The 24,570-nt window shown below is 39.8% G+C and overlaps 1 protein-coding gene across 1 annotated transcript in view; it reads left to right on the forward strand.

Annotated features, from left to right (window-relative positions):
- The first annotated feature begins 1,180 nt into the window (after window positions 1–1,180).
- Window positions 1,181–24,570, forward strand: part of TMC1 (transmembrane channel like 1) — a 77,907-nt gene continuing 54,517 nt past the window's right edge. The window contains exons 1-5 of the mRNA XM_032798154.2: window positions 1,181–1,300; window positions 3,450–3,537; window positions 5,047–5,557; window positions 11,587–11,727; window positions 23,967–24,057. Of these exons, the coding sequence (XP_032654045.1) occupies window positions 1,181–1,300; window positions 3,450–3,537; window positions 5,047–5,557; window positions 11,587–11,727; window positions 23,967–24,057 (951 nt within the window). The remainder of the gene's footprint in view (window positions 1,301–3,449; window positions 3,538–5,046; window positions 5,558–11,586; window positions 11,728–23,966; window positions 24,058–24,570) is intronic.

Raw genomic sequence — 24,570 nt, forward strand, 5'->3', positions numbered from 1 at the left:
CAAAGACTTTCTGAAAGGCCAAGTACACGTATGGAACTCATTGCCAGGGAATGTTGTGAAGGGTAGATGGTCAGGGACGCAATCCCATACTCTGGGTGTCCCTAATTCTCTGAGTTCCAGAAACTGGGACTGGATGACTAAGGATGAATCATTCAATAATTGCCTTGTTCTGTTCATTCCCTCAGAAGCATCTGTCACTGGCCACTGTCAGAAGACAGGATATTACGTTAGATAGACCATTTGTCTGACTCAGTGTGGCCATTCTTATGTTCTTATCTAGTTCAGAGAAGGCCAGAGTGTTTGGAATGAAGCACAATAATGTGTAATTCCAGAAAATATAAAAAGAACTTGTGATAATTTGTCACTTAAATGTTGCCACAATGTTGCACAGTAAATGTGTTCTTTTTTAGAAGGTATCTTTAGGACAAATGGATTTAGCAGGTTTGCAAGGTCTATTTTTGCAGAACAATGAGGTCATGGAGGCAGTAACTACCTTTCAATCTAATGCTATAAATTGTCGGCTTTTGCAAAAAAACCAAGATTGTACAGAATCTGCACTATGAACTTACTACTCTTGCGGTTGCATGATCCCTTCTAATCCTCTCTTTGCACTTCCAGGCTAATACAATGCTTTTTCTCACCTCCTTTTCACAGTAATATCCACTTCCATTTGTCTTCATGTTTTTTTTTCTGTTTGTTGTTTAAAATCTCTGTTATTGAGCACTTTTACTGCTGATCACATAGATAATCAAGCATGTAAACACGTTGACTTTCTATTATTTGGAAGACCATGGCCTACCTTCTCCTTCCCCTCCCCAGTCAGAATGATGAGTGATCCTATTATTTAGTGCAACATATTGTCTTGTCTGATATGCTGGATTCGGTTTAGCATATTTATTACCTTATGCCACTATATTTAATTAAATTCAATAAATTACTTTCTATTGCATTTAAGTTGCTATGCTGCATAGTGCATAGTGCATAATGTTAATTTCTGCATGATATACTATTAGCTCCAGCCCATGATTCAGAATATATTCTAACCCCTCAGCTGTTTGCTTGTTGTCTGCACTCATCAGAATCTGCAGTAAGGCCAAGCCTATATCATTATAATGCTTCCTTGGGAATTTCTCTTTGGCTGGAGGAGCTCAGTAAAGGAATTAGTTGCAAATAAAAGACCATGAGCTACCGCTGCATGCAACATATCTTTTTAGAGATGTCTGTCTTCGTCATTGACGCTCTCAATGGCAATGTAATGATCTTTGTCAAATGTAGATCCAGTTACTGCCAGCAACAGAAGGCAAGTGTCTAGGCCGAACAAAACAGCACTTATTTTCACATCCCACTGATGATATTGCATGATTAAATTTTTGCATAATCTTAAAAAATTATTATGCAGATGTTGTGCAAATGACAGACAATTACAAAGATGTTTTGTGGAGGGAATTTAAATTTTGTGCATACATTCCTGTTTTAATATGCCTGTCGAATACTGGACAATAACCCTTTCCATGTTAATACATGGACAGAAACAAGACTTTTTGTTTTTTCTTGTTTACAGCTTTACATATTTTACCATTTTTTGATTTATAATCTCCTATTTCAGCAAAGCTAAGCAATAATGCCTGATTGTTTGGTTACAATTTTCACTGGATAAATTAACTTCTACATCATCGTTTAAGAGGTCACAAGCTGCTTAATGTGAGTCCATGACAGAAACTGGGTGCGGGGAGGCGCCACTACAAGAGCGAGGAAAAGTGAAAAGGCACACAAGGAAGTGAATAATTATGATAATTTTAGTTTCCTCTTGACTGAAAGGGTGTTTTAGAAAAAATGAATTGTACAACTTACTGTAGGCTTACTGTCCTGACTTTATAGGGAGAAAGTTAGGTAGCACATGTCTGAAAATATATGATATATAGAAATTGAATAACTGCATAGTTATATTAATGAACAATATTTCTTAATTTCCTCCTTAATTCTTTCCCACCACATATCAACTTATACATTCCATCGGCATACCTCAAGCCCTCTCCCTCATGCTTCTGGGCCTCCAGAACCAGACAGAGACACCTTGAGAACTTTTCAGGGAGCCGGCTGCAATCTTCTCCTCTTACACCAGTAGAAATCTTTCTGAGGAAACATCGCTAGTTGACACCAGTTGGCCGACCCCGGTTGGCCAACACTAGGTCAACACCAGATCACCAAATAGCTCTTTTCTTCAGCTGAACTTCTTTGGAATTAAATACATAAAGTTCTCTACCACCACCACCACTGGTTCAAAGTGCCCCAGATTATTTGGGATATACTCCTGGTTTCTTGTGGCTAGCAGGTACAGGATATCTCCTGCTCTACTCATTAGTAATCAGTATTAGAGTAGTGTGAATAGTTTGACTAGAATGACAACTCCCATAAAAAATGTTCTAGATCTCTCCAGGCATAATAAACCCAGTTCCGTAAACATTTAGGTAACAGACTTGATAACATTTGTAGAACCATAGATCCACATCCTCTAATCACATTTCAGTAAACAGAGCAACTCAACCAATCTTCTCTATACATTATAAACAGTGCCCATAAGTGCCCCTCTCTCATTAAGCCAACCATCAGCTTTCTCCCTCACTGCATTACTGGACTCCCTCAGACAGTAACACTGCAGCCATGTCCCTTCACTTAGGACCAGGGACCCCACTCCAACCTAAGTATTGTTGTCCTGGGAGTGGAAGGTGGATAGTATATGGGGGGTCCTCTCCCTGGAGTCTCCACTCTCTATCTCGTCTCTTGGGGGCTATGAGGTAGGGCAATTCCCTGTCCAAGAAAGAACAAAATCATTTCTTGCCACTTTGTTTAGAGTTTTGAATTCTAAATCTGAAGCTTCAAAAGAAACTCCTTTCTCCTCTTCTGGAACCCTCTACCCATCAGCTGTGCTGCTATTCCTAAATTTCATTCCCCCTCCACTCAGTTTTACCAGAAAATGGCTCTTTGTTAAAGCTTGCAGACGATCTTAGAAAATTCCAGAATTCTAGTCACTGCTAGTCTTGCACATTCTTAAAGGAAGTTTGAGAATTGCCCAGGGAGGCAGCACTTTTTAAATTTTTTTTCTACTTTCTCCCAGTCAGGAGGTTGCTGCTGGTTACCTCATCTCTCCATGAAACTTCTACCTCTCACATCCTACATATTCTTTCTATTTGAAAAAGAAAAACTCACTTTTTATTACCACCATTCTCAACTCCAGTGCTCTGGCCAAAGAAAGGAGGACAAGGGGTGCCACATGCCACTGTATTGTTCATGCCTCCCTGGTTGTACTCACTAAAATATATATTTTAAAACTTCAGTGTTCCAGTATGTTGGGTTTATGTAACTAAGACCCCAAATATGATACATTCAAGTCATTTCTAAGCATATATTTTAAAAATGTCTTTAATAACTATTCATCTTTCAATGTACAGCACAATATGATTTCTTTCATAGTGGTCATTGAAGTTGACAATGAAGAAGGCAGCGCAGCTGAAAGCGAAGATGATGACAGCAAAATAGGTAATCAGCGATGGACAATTTCAATTCTAATTCAGACATTTTCTTGTTGCAGTGCATGACATGAGATGTGGAGGCTTAATCCAGTTCCTGTTTGGCAGGTCTCCACTTAACCAAATGACTGTTTTTAGTGCAGAGACTCAGGCTGGGTTTAAACTAATCATGTGAAGTGAAGAGTTCTATAGCCTACTACCATTTTTTTGAGACATCCTGATCCCATAGTTCATGAATTACTGTAATCATGTTTTGACTGTACTACATTCTGAATTTCATGTTTAAACTAATATATCTGGAAAATAACTCCAGTGGTTGAAAGGCAGCAGGGAAGTCTACCAGCTAGGGTGATAATATAATGAACTTGGTATCTTAACCTGTCAGGGGTATAGGAGTGTGGTGAGCTGTAATGATAGAATCATAGAAATGTAGGGCTAGAAGGACTTTTATCCAGTCCACCTCCTGTACCATGACAGTACCAAGTATACCTAAAACTTCCTTGACAAGTGTTTGTCTAACCTGTTCTTAAAAATTTCAATGACAGTGATTCTAAAATTTCCCTGGAAGGCTATTCTGGAATAGCCTTCCAGCAAAATTTTGGAATCAATGTCATAGCTTAACTATCCTTATAGTTAGAAAGTTTTTCGTAATATCTAACCTAAATCTTCCTTGTTGCAGATTAAGCAGATTACTTCTTCAGAGGACATGGAGAAAATTGATCAATGTCCTCTTTAAAACAGCACTTAACATATTTGAAGATTTATCAGATCCTGTGCTGGGGAACAGGGGGTTCAGATCTGCTCCCAGGAGCACCATCTGCTGGTGGTACTCTGGGATATGTCTCCCAGCAGTGAGAGTCAGTGGCCACTTTGCCCTATAGTGAGAGTCATGGCCACGTCGCCAGTTGGCAAGAGTCAATGGCTGGGATTAGGGAAACCTGGGACCTCCCTGCTCCACCGGGTTCCAACCCAGGGCCCAATGAAGCAGTAACTAAAAAATGTGCGACCTAAGGGGCAGGCACCCCTACATCTGCTACCTGGGCCACTTCCTACCCCAGCTTCTGTTCCTCTATTGGTGCCACTGGTTTGCTTGTGGGTCCCTTCTGAAGCTCTCTCTGTCCATGCTCCAAAGGGTCTTCCTCTCGCAGCCATGACTCATTGTTGCCAGTCTCCGCAATTGATAGGCTTGTGGTGGCTTGGCATTGAGGACTGGGCCTGGCTACCTGAAACCTCAGTGGCTTCTTGGCAGAAGCCTGCAATTGTCCATCCAGACTGAGCTAAACTGTTCCCTTTTGAGCTTAGCTTCCGCTATGAGCACACCAACAGGGGCAGCTGGGCAGGGCTTTCTGGGCCCAGAGCTGCTCCTTATTCCTTACTTCACCAGTATAGGTTCATACACCGCCTCACATTCCCCACTCAAAAGTGTTCTTTTCTCAAGAATAAACATGCCCAGTTTTTTTAATCTTTCATCACAGGTCAGGTTTCTAAACTTTTTATCATTTGGTTATGTCATGTGCAGCTACAGTATATCATACGGATAACATAAATTCTGTACGTGTGTGTGTGAGAGAATTGCTGGTACTGATACACGATATTAACTTTTTGTTTTTGTCTGTCCCTCCCACCCCCCATCATGATTGTGAAGATGAAGAAGAATCTGAAAACGAGAAGAAAATAACTGCCAAAACCAGAAGAGGAAATGCCAGAGGGAGAGCCAGAAAAGATTCGGAGGAGGAAGAGGAGATGAGGACAGCTGGGCAACGCAGACAGAGAAACAGGAGAGCACAGAGGAAACAGGCTGGGAATGAGGACAGTGATTCTGATGGGGAATCCCGCAAAAACAAGAAGAACAGGGCAAATCAGATATCCAAGCAGCAGGAGCCCAGTGAGGATGGAGAAGACGATAATAAAGGGGGCAGAAAAGGAAGAGGCAAAAATGAGACCAAACAGGAAAAAAATCCTGACGAGAAAGGGAAAAAGGAGAAGGACAACAAGAAAAAGAAGGATAAAAAGAAGAAAGTTTCCTCAAGGTAATTATTTATGTAATCTGAAACCTACTGAAATTATGGCTATAGCTATGAAGTACCCACAGCCAGTACAACTCCCTTAGCTATAAGAGCCAGTTTTTCAGAAAAGATCAAGGTCAGAGTTTCAGAGACTCAGAACGCACAACTGAGGCCAGATTTTCAAGGAGCTCAGTTCCCACAGCTCCCATTGTGACACACATGGCCAGATTTCCAAGAGCCCATCACAAGGGATGCTGAGTTATTTTGCAAACCAGTATACTTATTTAGGTGCTTAAATGGAATCTGAACTCTTTTGAAAATTGAGCACCCAGTATGGGTGCTGAGGCCTTCTGAAAATTTCAACCTTTGTGGTGTTCTGCTAGCAGCCTTGATGCTCTCATTCTTCCACATTCTCTCTCTACCACCTCATGCTTTGTGTTTTTGAATCACATTCTTTGAAAGGAACTACCCCCTGGGAAGAGTGCATCATGGAGCAGATGGAGATTGATACATTTACATAGCTGGGAGAGATATTCCACTTCCCTCATTTTTACATTCTTTAGAGGTGTCGGTGCCCTCAGAGACACCCCAGAGGAACACAGCAGGAATCATCAAAGGAAAAGAACCCATAATGTGAGGCATGTTGTCTTGACTCTCATATTAATTTGTCCCCGAATGTATTTCAATACGCTGCTACTCCATTTCCCCCACTTTTTAGCATTCCTAGAATTTGTCTTTGTTCCAGCTCTTCACTATGAAATCCATTATAGCATTATCCTTCCTTTATGTGGTTTCCTGCGCTCAAGTATATTTTAGTAAAATCGTATTCCTGACTGTGCCAATTTATATTCTTCTGAGTATTATTCTTGTCTTCTATTGTGAACATTAAATAGTTATGTTAATAAAAAAAGACCCACGGAAAAATGTAAAATTGAACAAAAACAGAACTTTTTGGACTGGATGATAAATTTCAGTAGAGGAGGGTATATTCATTTAGGCTAATTAATTAGAAACATTATACAGAATAGGACATTGCTCATGGGGATAGCAAAGATAACATTTGAGGAATAACTAAAGATAGTTTTCTATTCCTGGAGGTACATCAAGAACATTGTCTCCTTAGACAGCAAGTGGGACAACTAACAAGATCACTTTTCCAACAAGCTATTGTAAATAAGGTATGAGCTCTGGGACACCAAGAGTAGAGGGGCTGTCCTTTCCTCTGATAGAAGAAACTTATGAGGTATGTCACAAAATGACATCTTAAAGATTTTTAAAAAGTAATTGTACGAAGGTTGAAATGAGTTAAGGGAAGTTTTTTAAATCGCTAATTGTTAGGCAGTTTCTTACAACAACAACAAAGGGTGTTTATTTTGATAGGCGAGCACAAATAATGTACAAAGAAAGATATGCTGATGATCAGTCTGGCTGATTTAATTCAGATGGAGTATTTGCAAACCTTGGGGGAGGAGGAGAGGCCGGAAGGTGTGAGCTCTTTAGTATGTTCATGTGGGTCATCACAACAAAGGCTATCTACTGCAATGGTCCCCAAACTGTGGGGCACGCCCCTGCTAAGCACATGGAGGAACACTGGTGGGGGCGGTGGAACTTAGGCCAGCTCCCATGGTGGGCGGAGAGGGAACATCACCCAGTTCTGCTCCAGCGCTGCCCCTACTCGCAGCTCTGGCCCCGGCCTCAGCCACCAGCTCCTGGCCCTGCTCCTGGCCATGGCTCTGCTCCTTGCTGCAGCCCCAGTTGCAGCCCTGCTCCTAGACACAACCCTTGGCCACAACTACAGCCCTGCTCCTGGCCTTGCTTCCAGATCACGGCTCCCAGGGAGGCACGGATCAGGGAAGGGGGGAGTGACCAAAAAAATGTGAGGACCACTGGCCTACTGATTTAAAAGTGATGCACTGCTTCTGGCTTTTCAGGCAGAGTGGATAAGCATGCTGAAAGAAAATAAGATGTTAGGAATGAAAAAATAAACAAGGAAAAGAAAAGCATAATGAGGAACCTTGGAGCATCCACTGCTAACTTTTTGCCATGTTGTGGAATTATTTGTTTTCCCTGTCCATACTTTGTTCACAATAGAGACCTTTCACCTCAAGATTACTTAGATTCCTTAGCAGCCTCCTGTGAAGGATCTTGTCAAGGTCTTTTTGAAAGCTCTGAAAGCCTTTCATCTGAGCTTGTTCATTATTATACGGCCAGATTGTGATACTCTTATACGGAATAACACTTTATGAGTAGTCCCACTGATTTCACAAAAGCAGCATTTAAACTGGTTGTAAATAAAAATAGAATTCAACTCTCTTGATTCCAAAAGCAGAGACGTTATACTTGAGCTAACGGAAAATTCTGACAGTTTTGGACTGAAATTATATTTTTAAAATGCAATTTAATTGAAATCAAACTGTTTCACAAAACAGTTTGATTTCAATTAAATTTTTGATTTTTTTAATGACAAAATTTCAAATAGAAGAGATGAAAAACAATTGGTTGGCTTTATATTGAATTTTGTTTAAAAAAATCTTTTTTTGTTTTTGAGGAAATATTTTTTTTTAACTAGTGCTAGGTCTAACATTACATCATATAAAGAGCAGCAGGACAAATAAAAGTTTAATATATATTTTATTCTGCCTTGTTTGCAGTGTCTCTTTCATTTTGTACAGCATCCTTTCCTCACTGGCTCATGATTTATTTCTCATACTCCCACACACATTCCTCTCAGAACTAACTACAACACAACACATAGCTTCCCCATGTCAAAGGGAACCCTCCTCAGCTGCCTTGGTAAGAAAGGTTTCTGGCTGCCTTGTGCTGCCTCGGCTGGAACAGGGGCAAAGGATTTAGCCCCTTTATCATATATAGTATAATATTCAATTCCTAGTCAGTCCTTCTGTTGTTTTTTGTTTTTTAAAGAGTATTCCCTTGCATTAGGATGCAAGTGCCTCATGATGATATCCATGAGACATCTTGCTTTTGATTTTCAGTACATTGGCCTAGGTCTTTATATAGTTCTTCCACTTGCTCATCTCAACAGCAAATAATAGATATGTCTGATTGGCTTTCAGCAAGACTCTTTCTTTCTGCAGAGGTTTGTTTTCAGCAGTGGGATTCTTTTTGTGACACATTCTTGCTGAAATGTTTTGGATGATAAGTTCAAGTTCTTTAACATTCAGCTCTCTTTAGTATGTAGCATTTGATTCTTTAGTAATTGTAGGATCCTGTTTTTCTTTTTTTCCGACTCAGTCTAATGTGTATCTAACAGTCATCTCAAATGCTGTGTTTATATTCTTCCCACATAGCATTTGTTACCTAAGCTAGAGCTGGTTGAAGAGTGAAAAAAATATACGTGTTGATGTTTTCTAAAAAGAATTTCACTTTGACTGTGCTGGTGTAACTTTTCATTAGCTTTTCATGATCATTCATGTTGGCTAATGTTTTGGTACAAGTATTGATAGAAAGCACATTTTAGGTCAATAACTGAGGTCTGGTTATTCACACAAATCATTGCATTAGCAAATGGAATTTGTTTTGAAGGTAAATCAAAGAAGTTTATAAATCCTTGGTTATCCAGTCAGGGAACAGAAACTACATTATGTGATGTAATCACACAGCTCAAATATCAGATCATACATACCAAGCATTCAAAGATGTAATGGTAGGAAGCAATTTGCAAACAGTCCATAGGCTAAACTTTGCATGAACAAATTATTTCTAAAACTAATTCAAATAGCAAACAATTTCCTAAAGGCTTCAGTCCATTCACACAACATTCAGAACAGGAAAAAAGAGCTAAATTTGCTGGATACATTTTTTGTAAATTCCTTTAGTTTTTATCCTCAGCACTGATTTGTTCACTGAGTTCAATGATTTTTAAGCATTTTCCCCAATGCTGCTGCTGCAAAAAATGGTTTCTGTCATACTGATGGTTATCTGTTTGTAGTCATATAAGGAAGAGCAGTAGGTAGTTATTGTCACAGTTCAGGGCAATTGCACCTTTATTTCTCTCTCATGATTCTTCAAGGGAACCACTCTAGGCTCCCAGCTCCTTAGCAGTCTCTCTGAAGCAGAGACAAGTGTCTCTCTTCCAGGATTTTTCCAGGCTGCACAGTTTCCTGCCTTCATTGTGATATCCACAGCAAGCCAGACTACCTAAACAGGCCAGCACCTGCACTTTACTTTCTCTTCAAAGGCTATGGACACTTGTAACTGCCTGCAGTTATATGTTAACACACAGGTTTTTATAAGCGCACACATTTATTCTTAAGGTGAAAGCATTATAGAGAAAAAATATTAAAAACAGTTAAAAAATTACACACATGCCAATAGCTTATCTCAGAGATCATCCCCCCGCCCAGTCCAACAAGAACTCTGATAGCAGTCACCCCTTCCAACCATCTAGAAGGACTGGAGCCACCACTGGACAGAAGGTTCTGTCTATTTGCAGGATCAGAAAGAGTATGTTTAAAATCAGGTTATCTTTCCAAAAGTCCATTCTTTGTCTGTTGATCTCCAGAGAATCTAGTCTGAACTAGTATATGTGAGCTATCCCAAGAGGTGGTATCTCTCTGCAGGGTTGGGGAGTTACTAAGTTACCTGGTTGATTTGCCTTAATCACCACCCACTGTTTTTTGTTCCTGGCAGAGTTGTGGCAGCCCTTCCTTTTGGAGTAGAGCATAATCATACTATGAACCATGCAGTTAAAACAATGGACCCCAAAGATGGGTACAATATTTGTCATATATCCCCCGTAGGAAAGATACATACAATCCTGGCCCATAATAATACATAAGCTTAATACCAAAAGATCTTTCAATGATATTTCAGGAAATTGCCATATCTGTCACAACTATCTTTAGCCATATTATCCAGTCATGTAGTGGAGAGAATATTACTCAACCCAGTCCCATATCCAGAACATTCTGAGCTACCCACTAACAGCATGGTATCAGCCTAGCTTGACTGTGATAGTGTATCTTAATTTCTATATAATTGGAGATGGCCCACTGCAATGATGTTTGCATCTTCATTGGGTTTAGGCTAGGGTTTAAATTTAAGTTTGATTCAGGGCTAGGTTAGGGGTTTGACAGTGCTGCAATCTGATGACATTTTGCCCCTAAATAGGAGAAGTCACGTGAAATTAGCCGATCTTTGTGAGAGTTCTGAGATACGTACATTTGCAAAAACAATTTCTCATGAAAAATTTCCATACTCTTATGTGAACTAGTGGTGTCACAAGATTTTGGCCATGTATAAACTGGACCCAGAAATTAAGCCCCATTGGAACCAAAGCCATAGGGTGGGGCTGAAATCCAGAGATTAGAACACAACACTCCCTCCCCCAAAATGTAAAGTGGTTCAGATCCAAGATTCCGGTTTTAGCCCCTCTCTGTATAAAGCACGCATAATTTAAAACACCATAGGCTCTGCCTTGTTGTATTAATAAGAAGATGGATGGTAGTCATTATTGCAATTTAAAGATCAGAGTATGACTAGCCCTGTTCAGGTGTCGGGGAAGATTGAGTGAGGGTATGGCTCTTCCTACTCCAAACTAGCTAACAGAGTGAGCCTTCACAGGGGGGGACATGGCTCTCTCAAAACTACGGTTTGAAAAAACAACTCCCTCCTCTTGCTTTAAACAGTCTTTTAAAAAGAACGTATACAATGTTCCGAGTTGGGTTTCCTTACATGAACCTTTGCATCTAACAGATTGGATTACCCTTGAGGAGCAGATCTCTTGCTCTCTCAAGGCCTGATCCACAGCCCATTGAAGTCAATGGAAAAATTCCCACTGACTTCAGTGGACTTTGGATCAGGTCCTACATCTCTGTCTCTGTCATAGTCCAGCTCAGTTTCAGTACTTCAAGCTCCAAATACTTCATTTTGGGTTCAGGGTTATGGAAATTCAAGTTCAGAGTTATAGCAGCAAGACACAGACCTAGAGGATCAAGTTAAGGAGTTAGCACCGAACATCTGCCTCAGTGAAACCTTCTATTACCCTCACGTTTTTAAACTTACTGTATTTATCCCTCCATTTTTGTTTGAAGCTCTGACTCCGACTCTGAAGAGGAGCCAATTACGGAGGAGGAATTGGCCAAGCTGAAGGAAGAGGTAGAAGAGAAAAAGAAATTAATTGCCACGTTACGAAACAAACCATGGCAGATGAAAAAGAAACTAGACGTCCTGAAGTATGATCTGATTCATAATGAATAACCCTGTCACTGTAATGTTTGTACTGTATACTCTCCTTGTTTTTCTCAATTTTATCTTCATTTCTATATCTGTTGAACTTCAAGGAGCCCCAGAGATCGGGCTCTTTTTTTCTCTGAAAGCCCTTCCTTGGGACTTAAGTAATGTAATGTATACCTCCTTAGATCTGGGGTGAAAATATGAAGGCATCCGATCTTTTTTGTAGGATTCCATTACCCACCCTCATCAGACCTTTCTGATCATGATAGTTTCCCATCAGTTAGAAAGGTCACTATCTTTGGAGCTGTCTTGAATGCCATCTGATGGCTTGGGTGCTGTAATTTTATCATATATTTCAAGATTCATGGAAACTTCTCTGTCTCTTAAATTGCAAGGGAAATGAATGAAAATTTAATTGAATTTGGGAAAAAGAAAACATTGGGAACATTTTATGCATTTTCTTGTACGCTGTAGGCACAAACTGCCTTTGGCCTTAGTGAATGTCACACTTCCATTTTCACTAAAGCAAAAAGGTTGTTTTCACTAGCAAATAAGTCTCCAGTGGAAACAAATGCTTACAATCAAAACAGATGAGACGGACACAGGGTGGGGGAAGGGATGTAACACACAAGCAGAGTGAACAATGTGATGGCAGCAAATGTCATGTTAGTTCCACTATTTTTTTTTTGGCTGTGGGGTAGGGGTAGTTAGTTAGAAGGGGAACAGCTAAATGGAAAGAAAAGTGGTGAGGGGACATTGAAGGGAAGGGGGTGAAAGTAGACAGGATAGAGAAGAAGGTGGTAAAGGAGCAGGTGAAGTGACTGTGAGGGAGGGTCAGGATTGGAGCAAACAGCCAATTGGCACAGGCCAGAGAAAGTTCAATCAAAACTATACAAAGTTCTCAAAATATCCACACATCCCTACTTTGGCTGCTTCTAGAGGTTGTTCCACTTTGTAGTTTTTCTCCAAGGTCACATGGTGAGGGGAAGAGACAGGTGGAACCACCTGGCTCTAGTGCCCTCAGAGTAGTAGGGCCCTGCCCTGGATAGTTTTAGAAGTTCAAAGGAGGCTGAGCTGGCCCCAGCTGGGCTCCATTTTCTCCTCTGCTTTGGCTGCTTAGTTTGCTTAGCAGAAATTTATATAGTTCCACTTGGAGCCCTGAAGGTATATAGTTTTGTTTCCATGCCCACTTGAGTCTGTTTAACTGAGACAGGCCTGAGTCTCAGGTGTTTTCTCTTGTAACAATCTGAAAAATTCATCTGAAAAAGCTAGAATGTTTATGCCTTGGCTAAACTGGCAAAACACATGAAATACTGATCTTTCTGTGGGAAGCAATTTGGCCTGGCTGAGTTAAGTGACATTTTGCAATCCAGAAGTCAATGCAATTATGAATGAAATGAAATGAACAATCTGCTTCTCTAGGAAACTGTGCAGTGTGCTTTTGTAACCTGGTTTTCTCTGTGTCTGCCAGCCTTCCCGCTCCCTGCGCCCTCACTGACTGCTGGTAGCATTCTGCTAGTATCTTCCAGGAAAGGGCTTTGGTTCCATGCTTTTGACTAAGGGCTCCAGGCAGGTACTTCTGTACCCATATAGGTTACTCTGAATCTTGCGATTCATTTTTCTTCTTTTGGGAATCACCAGCAAAGCTACCCCAAGTATCCAGTACTTCCAAATTATCTTAAGTAAAGAATATTTTGGTCTATAAGTGCTTACTACATGGGGACAGAAATTTGATAACAGAGGGATTTTCAGCCTAGCAGAAAAAGATATAACAAGATCCAATGGCTGGAAGTTGAAACTAGACAAATTCAGACTATAAATAAGGCACATATTCTAACAATGAGGGTAATTAACCATTGGAGCTACTTACCAAGGGTTGTGGTGGATTCTCCATCACTGGAAATTTTTAAATCAAATTGTGATGCTTTTCTAAACAATCTGCCCTAGTTCAAACAGAAATTAATTCAGGGAAGTCCTATGGCCTGTGATATACAGGAGGTCAGCCTAGGTGATCACAATAGTCCCTTCTGTCCTTCTAATACATGAATTTATGAATTCAGAAAATGGAGATAAATTTCAGAAAAGTTAAAGTTATACAGAATACTCTTTAGGACTATAGAATCCTCACCTTGATAGGATAAACCATATAGTTACAGTCTTTTAAGCAGGAACACAATTTTCACCTTAAAATTCAGTTTTCTCTTCCAGCATTAACACTGACATGCTCTCTCATTTTATTTCCATGACCCTATAAAATGTAACTGTCTGGGGACAACTAGTGCACCTTTTTCACAGTGAGGGTATTAACCATTGTAATAATATACCTAGGAACAGTGCAGATTGCATCATCTGAAGTCTTTAAATTAAGACTGTATCTTTCTAAAATATATGCTGTAGCTCAATCAGTAGTTAAGGGCTTGATGGAGGATCCACTTGCTGAATTTCTATGGCCTGTATTATGCGAAAGGTCAGACTAGATGGTCATAATGGTTCCTTCTGTTGTAACCAGGTCCCCTGACTCTATTGCTATTGTAGGGTAGATGAATATGCTATCCAGTGTCTGTTACATACCTCTCAGTGTTTCTCTGTGGCTCATGCCCCTTTTTTTTTGGTACTCTGGCTGTGGGATTTTCAGTTAGACAAACATTGAGCTGTTTTAAAAATCCCAACCTGGATAGTCTTCTGATGTCTTTTGATGTTATGATGTCAATTTTTTAACCAAGATATTCTTGTTCATTTAACAATTTTAATTACACCTCTACCCCGATATAACGTTGTCCTTGGAAGCCAAAAAAATCTTACCGCGTTATAGGTGAAACCGCGTTATATCGAACTTGCTTTGATCCACCGGAGCGTGCAGCCCCACCCCCCTGGAGTGCTGCTTTACCACGTTATATCCAAATTCATGTTATATCGGGTCATGTTATATCGGAGTAGAGGTGTATATATAAATTAGTTTAGTTACTTAACTTTAAAATTAGATTAGTTAAATTATTATATTTTTGCTATCCAGACTGGGAGACTGGAAATGTATTAAACTTCATTTTCTTATATCAAAAGGTTTATGTGAATACACAAATCTGTACCAATATGTTTTCTTGTGTCTTTCCAAAACAATGGTTTCTTTTGTGCTGTGCTAAATACACAGCTCTCTTTGAAGTAGGCTTAGGAACATTTTAATAGCTAACCCCAGAAAATATCAGAGTTCTAAGTGGAAATGACAGTTCTTCAGATCAGTTCTTTATACTGAAATGTATTTTTGTAAACCAATGAATCACATTTGTTACCATCTAGCTACATCAAATACATTCCCAAAATAGTTACAATTTATACCAGGCAATCCTACTTTAGATTGTCACTGTTGTATATAAAGATTCATATCTCAGCTCAGCAGAGAAAAAAGAAACAAAAATTAGATCTTAAAAGCTAATAACCAGGCCACATTTTCAAATGAAGGTGCCTAAAGCTAGGTTTCTAACTCTGTATTTGGCCCTCTATGTAAGTGTCTTGATTTCACTGAAATCAATGGAGTAGGTAGTGAGTGCTCAGCACCTCTGAAAATGAAGCCAGATATTTAGGTATCAAAATATGGACCTACTGTAAAATTTCCCAGAAGTGTCTAAATCCCATTTTCAAAAGTGACTTAGGCACTTTGGAGACCAAGTCCCGTTAACTTTTAATACAAACCTTAGACTTTGTTTACTTACAGTTTTTGTACTGCTTTAACTGTGTCACTTTAGAAACTAAAATATTTTTGAACACATGTTGATGTGAAGGTGCTTACATCACCAGAGCTTACTTATGGGGCAGGTGGGGGAAGAGGGAGGAGAGAGGGAAGAAGGGAAGAAACATTATGTAGACTGGCAAAAGTCATTTTTGAAAATAGGTCTTAGGCTATTTAGTAACTTAGGTGCTTTTGAAAATGTTACCTCTAGGTACCTACTTTTAATAATCCAAGTTTGAGAATTCTTAGATTTTAATTTTTATTAAATTATTTCCTCCATCCTTCACCTGGTTCTTCTTTGAGCAGCTGTACCATCTGACTACATGAGCTGGGAGCAGATTGGTGCAATTCATATCAAATAATTGTTACACGAAGAAGAATTCTGTACGTGCCAATGCTCTATAGTTAGAAGGAGGCAAGCTGTTCCATTCTGCTTTCTCTAATCTCTACAAAGTGAGATTTCATTGGAGGTTGTCTCACCATTCTATCAGTTTCCTTTGCTTCCATTTTTCCTAGGGGAAAAATCATTAACTTAGAGGCTTTAGTTATACTATTATGACAGAGTTAGAGTAATAAGTGAGCATCACACTGACCAGAAAAAGTGATCACATTGTAAAGAATTTCATTCTGTTTTAGAAGGAAGTGTATTGTTTTATTCTTTGCTGTTTTGTTTTGTTCTGAAAAATGTGTAAACTATAAATTTTTAATATGCAGGTGCAGAACTAGAATTCACATACAAAGACACTTACACTTACGTTAAGATCTGGCTGGCTTACACCTACAAGGGAGATGTATCTTAGGTTGAAATGTTATTCCTAACTTACACCCTTGTGCCTAGCATTATGCACCCCACATGGCCCTGATTTTTCTCTCAAGATCCATGTGTGGAGGGGACCTTCCAGCAGGCAGAGCTATCCCTGCTTATGATGAATTTGGGGTTATAAATTTTTGTAGCATGGCTCTCCAATCTTCAGATCTCACAGACACCTTTGCATAAGTCTGAGGATTTGCAAAGTAGGAGGCAGCAGGCCAAGGATTGGAATGGAGGAGGAGGAGGAGATAGAGAGAGTTTGTGTGTGTGAGAGAGATATTGAGAAACAGATTAACAAGGTACATCATCCTTCAAACAGCCTCATAAGGAATATTCATGCTGGGATGTGGGTAAGAGCCTCTGTAAAGGCTTTGCTTCTTGGGAATCTCAAGGGATCCATAGTGGGTGGCTGAAGCTTCTGCTTAATCTATTTGAGGGCAAAACTTGCCCTTTGATGGAATGATCTGTCCCTTGCCACTCCCTCCTCTATTAATTGCCGCTTCCACAAGTTTTTCTTCTCAACAGGATGGCGGGGAGTCTGAACTACATGGTATGTAAGAGCACAGTTCTCAGTTACCTGGTAGAAGGCCATATTATCTGGACTACCTCAGCATAACTGAAGTAGGGAAGGATGGTGATTCAGCCTTTCTCTGAATTTCTTGCCTTTAGTGAGATTAGATATTTTGCATTTCCTTCCTCTCTTTTCTCATTTAACTACATGGGCTTTTTCCAGTTTCCACTGGAGTAGGACAAACCATTATTCCAGGATGTGCACTACTCCTTTTGATGAGTGTAATGTCTATGAAAGAGGTCAAATGGGACACTTTGGGGAATAAAGCATGTTGTTTATCCTAGGAAAGTTGTAGCATGGGCAGAGTCTGTATAAATTTCTCCAGTTTACCAAGCCAGTGTGCATTAATTCTGAACTGGAGGGTGACAAGTTGAAGATTAGAAGGTAGGGCAGGCTGTCTTCTGTCCTCTCTTCTATTTTGGGGGTGATATTTTCTGTGATATAGACTCTTATCCTCTGGGAACTGGTCTGAGACACCAATATGTTTCACAAAGGCTACTCCAATGGTAATGACCTTCAGTTCCTATCTACTGAACTGGATTTGGAGAAAGTTGAACCTACAATTGGTGCTTATAGAGATAGAGATAAAATATTATGGGCCAGTTCTTCGGATGGTGCAAGTTGGTGTAACTGTATTGAAATTTACACAGATTTACACCACCTGAGAATCTGAGACCTATGGGTGTATCCATATCTATCCAGCTACCTTGTTTTTCAAGCTAATGGTTCTTGCTCCTGGGGTGATAGGACCACATTTGAAAAGTAGGGGTCTGTATTTGGTTCTGGAGTACAGTTCTAATTCTCATTATTGACATGGGTTAGTTATATTTTACACAAACAAAATATGCATTGTATAATCTACCAAGGTAATTAACTGCTATATAGACAGATCTACTAGCATACTCTTATTAAATTACCATGAATCCTGCAATTATACAATAGCATGCCATGTAACTATAATTCTCCCTTGTTTAAAGTTCTTACTAAATGTAAAAGCTACCCAATAAAGGTAATACCAATGTATGAATTACATTTAAATGAATGACAACAAAATATGAAGGAGATGGCAGGCATAGATCAAGCTTGCATCATTCACAAAGTAGTTTCAAATAAATATGGAATGCAAAGACAATCACAAGACAACTTGGGAGTGGCTGTAGGAACAGTGACAGTGAACAAAGGATATTTGGGAGGGCCCCTAAAACATAACTGGTTCATATAAAATTAAAAGGAGGAGGGAGAGAATCTTCAGTCTGTTACCAGGGCTGGATTTACACCTTATACATCCCTAGGCACAGCATCTTCAGTGCCCCTCCTGCCTATAGCTGACCTTCATGTTTCATACCGTTTTTGAGAGGCCAGGCACCCCTAGAATGCTGATGCCCCTAGGCATATGCCTACTGTGCCTAATTGGAAATCCAGTCCAGGCTGTTCCCAGAATCCTGCAACAGGGGAAGTAGAGCCAAGTTGCTGTGCTGGGATCTACAGGCACTGAGCTTGGTTCCATTGAAATCAACAGTAACACTCACTAACCTCAGTGGAAGCAGTGCAGTACCCACCTGTGAACATTTTTTTCAGTGGATTATTTCTAAATAGTAAGGGTAGGTGGAAAGGTGGGTGGGAGGGGAGTGTTTAGACTTAGTCTTTTTTTCTCCAGTTGTTTTACTTTCCAATCCAAAGTAGCCATAAAAATAGATTTTTGTAACAGAATATTCTATAAATGCAGCATGACAAAAAAACAAAACAAACAAACACGAACTACTCCGTGAGATGAAGAAAAAGATTATCTTCTTCAGCTATTATCTTCAGACCCTCCCAGATCTGTTATGAACTTATTGGCAGACACCGAAACCAAATTAAATGACACTGTAGTTGTCCATTATTACTGTAGAGCCACTTTCCAAGCTAGCTGCCACCTGGCAACAGTTGTGTTGCTGTCAACTTTTAGCCAGCTTTTTAAGGCTTACTTGGAGAAGTCCAAAGTGATCAATATTAATAGGACATTTCTATTTAATGACTTTTTACATGTTGGTGACTGAAACCTTCCTGAACTATTGCTGAAAAACGTGAGCTATCCACTTGAATCCTGTTCACCAGCAGCAACCTCTAAGTGCTGTAATACATCCTCTACTTTGTACATGCTGAACTACCCTACATGCAATATACCTAGCACTTTGGAAGCTGCAACCTCATACCTAGGATTAATAATTAACCTGGGCTACTTAAGGGCAATACTACCTGGCTCCATGAAATATTTATGAGCTCCTTATGTTGGTAATTAGATTAAGATGTTTTTTCTCAACCAAAAAAGCTCTCACAGTTAGCTAAAGGGGTACACTTTGGCATATCTTGCTCTATAGATAATTTACCTATAACATGATACCAGTGGTTACAAAGCTCACTTTCATCTTTCAGTGTTGTTTTTGACACTTCCTCATATTTGTGAGGTTCTATCACTTTGCATGTAGTGTGTGATATTTTTGAAGATGCTTCTCAAAAATGTGCAGATGGGATTTAATAAACTGTGGTAATGATAGGACTGCTCTTCCTCTGCTTCTCACTTTTCTTAGCACAAAGTGCAGAGGCGTGTTATGATTCTCCAGGGATGCACAAATAAAGTTCTTATTCTCAAAGCTGAGAACTGAGGTAAAGAGCATTTCAAAATATGCTTAGGAAACAATAAAGTGCATAATATACAAACATGTAGAGGACAGGGAAATACATTTATTATCTGTGTACTCACCTGATAGTTGCATGTTGATTTAGATAATGGCATAGAGAGTACTCTTTTAAAGTTTGCGGACGATACCAAGCTGGGAGGGGTTGCAAGTGCTTTGGAGGATAGGGTTAAAATTCAAAACGATTTGGACAAACTGGAGAAATGGTCTGAAGTAAATAAGATGAAATTCAATAAGGACAAATGCAAAGTACTCCATTTACAAAGGAACACTCAGTTGCACACACACAAAATGAGACATGACTGCCTAAGAAGGAGTACTGTGGGAAGGGATCTGGGGGTCATAGTGGGTCACAAGGTAAAAGCAAGTCAACAGTGTAACACTTTTAAAAAAAAAAAAAAAAAAAGGCAAATGTCATTCTGGGCTGTATTCACAGGAGTGTGGTAAGGAGACACAAGAAGTAATTCTTCCATTCTACTCCATGCTGATTAGGTCTCAGCTGGAGTATTGTGTCCAGTTCTGGGAGCCACATCTCAGGAAAGATGTGGACAAATTGGAGAAAGTCCCGAGAAGAGCAACAAAAATGATTAAAGGTGTAGACAACATGACCTATGAGGGATGATTGAAAAAATTGGGTTTGTTTAGTCTGGAAAAGAGAAGACGAAAATGGTTATCATGTCCCCTCTCAAAATACATAAAAGGTTGTCACAAGGAGGAGGGAGAAGAATTGCTCTTCTTAACCTCTGAGAATAAGCAATAAGCAATGGGCTTAAATTGCAGCAAGGGAGGTTTTGGAAAAACTTCCTACCTGTCAGAGTGGTTAAGTACTGGAATAAATTGATAAGGGAGATTGTGGAATCTCCATCACTGGGGTTTTTTAAGAGTAGATTAGACCAGTGCTTCTCAAAGCCAGTTTGCCATTTGTTCGGGGAAAGCCCCTGGTGGTATGAGCTGGTTTGTTTACCTGCTGCGTCTGCAGGTTCGGCCGATCGCAACTCCCACTGGCCGCGGTTCGCCGCTCCAGGCCAATGGGGGCTGCAGGAAGGGTGACCAGTGGGAGCTGCGATTGGCCAAACCTGCAGACGAGGCAGGTAAACAAATGGGCCCAGACTGCTAGGGGCTTTCTCTGAACAAGTGGCAGACTGGCTTTGAGAAGCACTGGGTTAGACAAACACCTCTCAGGAATGGTCTAGATAGTACTTAGTCCAGCCATGAGTGCAGGAGAATGGATTAGATGCCCTCTCAAAGTCCCTTCCAGTTCTATGATTCTATATTTGGAGCCAGCCAGGACACAAGAAGTTTAGGGGGGTGGAGGGGGAATTTCTTTAGTTTCTGACCTACAAACCACCCAGGGCCTAACTTTGATCTCACAGCAAGTAAATCAGAAGTAACTCATTTTAATTCAAGGGTGTAACCCGGTAAAAAGCCATGAGTGTCTCTGGTGGAGGAGGGATGAGCAGGAGCAAGGGAAAAAACACCTTGCAGTAGCTATTTGATAGCTGCAGCATCACATGGGGCTTATGCTTTCCTTATTAGTTTCCTTGAATGAAACTGCACACGTATTCTCTGCCTCATCACCCACAGGCCCTCTTTCAAGCTCTGCTCCACCGCTAGATGTGCTTGTCATATCTTTTGCTAAATACTGCAGTGGGAATTTTTCATGGAATTAAATTGTTATTGAGACTTGCACTTAACTACCAGTTAAATAAGGACTTGAAATTAGCCATGCAAGTATTCCTATTCCTGCATGCAGCTGGGCTGCTGCAGAGCACAGAATGGCTTCTCTATAGGTTTTCATGTGGCAGGGTCCCCCCACATGAGGATGTTATTCACTGGGTCTTCCTAAAGCTGTAATGACTGTACAAAAAAACTCTTTAAAAGTCAGCTATAACCAAACCTGCACTGCCCACTCAAGGAGAAGGCACATATGTAGAACATCAAGTGTACCTTTGACAAATAAAGTGCTTTCATTCTGACACAAGATACTGAACAGTGGCAAGGTTCTTCTATCTACCCAATAATACCATGTGGTACGTATTTCCTTTCATTTGCTGTGGAATGTGTGAGAGGCTTTTGAGTGGTTTTTTAACAGGAATGGTGAGTGCTATCAGTACTGTATTCAAGTGCCTCATACTGTGCAAAGGTACTTAGATTACGATAGGCAGATAGTTCAGTATTAAATATACAGTTAAGCCCTGTTAAAGTGAAGGGTCCCTTTCTATTTAAAACAGAACATCTGTACAAGTGGATAGTAACTAGACTAGATGATTACTTTGGTCCAATGTGATTAGTAAAGTTAAAGCCCTTAAAAAATATAGACAGATTAAATACTGTCATGCAGATAAGTGATTTTTGTAACATACTGAAGAACCACCAGGGACTTAGTCAAACACCTGAAAAGATATGGAAAGGAAGAAAAGCCTAACAGTCAATAAGAATGGGGGGAGAGGAACAAATGAAAGAGGGAGGGGAAGGGAAACTTCACTGAGGGAAGTCATGGGAAAATATCAGAAGTAGTCCAGGAAACCTAGATCACTACATCCAAAGGGCAAGAATTCAGTTTGCACTAGAAATCTGCAATTGGCTTGCAGGTAAAAACAGAACACCCAGCCTTGCCAGAGAATTCAGGACTTAGAGAGGAGTAAAAAATTAAATTCTAATGCAGAGGAAAACACCTAAAAGGCATTTAATGTGACATTCATTGAATTGCAAATAAGCATGGCTAGTCTGAATCCTTGGATTTAATTGAGGGGTTGAATTCATGATCTAAAAGACATGTTTTTATAAACTTTGCCTGCGGAAAATAATTTCTTTGTTTTGGCTTAGCCAAACTCATGATCATTTTATAACAGAAAAGAAAAGTTTCTGGAGAATTTCTGTGCCCAGCTATAGATGTATGATGTGTATACTAGGTGGGAATTTTTTGCACATTAGTGACATTGTGTCAGGCTTTTGTTTGAATAGTATCCTTCTGACTTTCTAATATCCTTGTTTCACTTTGAGAAGTATATATTTTTTTTAATTTTGAAGACTGGAACAATAAAATAAAGTGGATGAATGGCTGAAAGCATAGATTTTAGCCATGTCACTGCATGTTGTGATTTCTTCAGCCCTTTCACAATCTAGGCCCTGTTCTTGGACATAGAGTCTCCACAAATCAATTAGTGCCCCAGTAAATGGTGTTGATGGTGATTAACTAGGTGACACTCTTCCTTCTGATTTGGACAAATGGTATTAGAAGGATCAGAGTTACTTCTGAAATTGCAGTCATTAAATTCCCACAATATTTTTTCATAGGAATAAGAGAGATTAGCTTTGGTTCACATGGAAATTCTGAGCTGATTATTAGTATTCTTCTAACATAAGCATCACCTGCAGTTTTTGTAATGTTTTGTCCCATTGTAATGTAATGCAACAGAAGAAAACAACTTGAGTCATTTTGTCTGAACCATCTGCATTTTCGAGACGCGATCTCTACTTAATTCCTGCTAATGTTTTCTAGCCTGTTTTTGAATACCTGAAGTCGTGGTGTCTTGTTTTGTAATCTAGCCTATTCCGCATTAATACTTCCTCTTAAGAATTATTTCCTTTTGTTCAAGCCATTGGTCCTAATCCATTCATCCACTGGAACTATATGACAAGTATCAGAGGGGTAGCCATGTTAGTCTGAATCTGTAAAAAGCGACAAAGAGTCCTGTGGCACCTTATAGACTAATAGACATATTGGAGCATAAGCGTCTGACGAAGTGGGTATTCACCCACAAAAGCTTATACTCCGATACGTCTGTTAGTCTACAAGGTGCCACAGGACTCTATCATTTGGAACTATATGAATTATTCTTCTCCTTCATTTTAATTGTTACCTTGAAGATATTTATATATTGTAATCATGGTTCCCTTGTGTCTGCTCTCTTCTAGCCTATATATATTTTCATTCCTTTCAGTGCTTCCACATATGTCTTGTCCATTGTTCAATCTATGAATCATTTTCTCATAACTGTGGTTTCAATTGGCTCCAGAAGATTAGAGTTTTGACTGACAAAATTATTAAAGTATTTCTTAGTGAGACAGATAGGACATAAGAGTGAAAGGGGAAAAAAAAGAGTGAGAGTTCCTTTAAAATGTTTTTAAGGTTTTGTGTAACATCAGCACTTTTAAATGATGATCAGATCAGACCAGTCATTTACTAGAGTCTTCTCCACCCCCTTTTTATTCTCTTTTGTGAGCACAAACTTTAAGACATCAGTGTATGTACTTTTATTGAGGAGAGGTGGCTGCTTTAATTGCTGAATGACCATGTCTGGGAAACACAAAGGATAAGAGCATCACCAAGAGAACAGGGATATATGAACATCCAACATGGAGTAATAGGACATGTTTTTCAAGCCTGAAGCGGCAAGAATTCCTGTGTTACCATGTCATTACATGCATGTCTTTTTGTTCTGATTTCTCAGGGAAGCCCAGCTTTTTGTAGAAAAATTTGAAGGTGCACTTGGAAAAGGAAAAGGGAAAAAGTTTTATGCGTACAAAGTGATGATGACAAAGGTAAGGATTTTATTTAATCAATTTCATACAATGCAAAGCATTGCTCTGCTGTAGATTATCATTCACCACATCCTCATAAATATCATCCCATTCTTCACTTGCATTTTTAACCACCTTTTTCCCAAATTATCCCAAAGCAGAGTGTGATGGGTTGGATCACAGAAACCCCTTTGGGAGCTGCCACACAATGTGCCCAGACTACCTGCTTTCCCTGCCAGCTTGGGACCCCAGCACCCTGTCTTGCTGAGCCAGACACTCCCGTCTGTTCCTACACAGACCCAGGGTTGGAATTACTTGCCCCAAAGCTGCAGGTTTACCTGAAAGCAGCTAACAGATGTGTTCCTGTCTTTAACACTCAGATGCCCAACTCCCAATGGGGTCTAAACCCAAATAAATCCTTTTTACTCTGTATAAAATTTATGCAGGGTAAACTCATAAATTGTTCACCCTCTATAACACTGAGAGATATGCACAGTTGTTTGCTCCCCCAGGTATTAATACATACTCTGAGCT

Source organism: Chelonoidis abingdonii, chromosome 6 (genome assembly GCF_003597395.2).
Source record: "Chelonoidis abingdonii isolate Lonesome George chromosome 6, CheloAbing_2.0, whole genome shotgun sequence".
NCBI lineage: Eukaryota > Metazoa > Chordata > Testudines > Testudinidae > Chelonoidis > Chelonoidis abingdonii.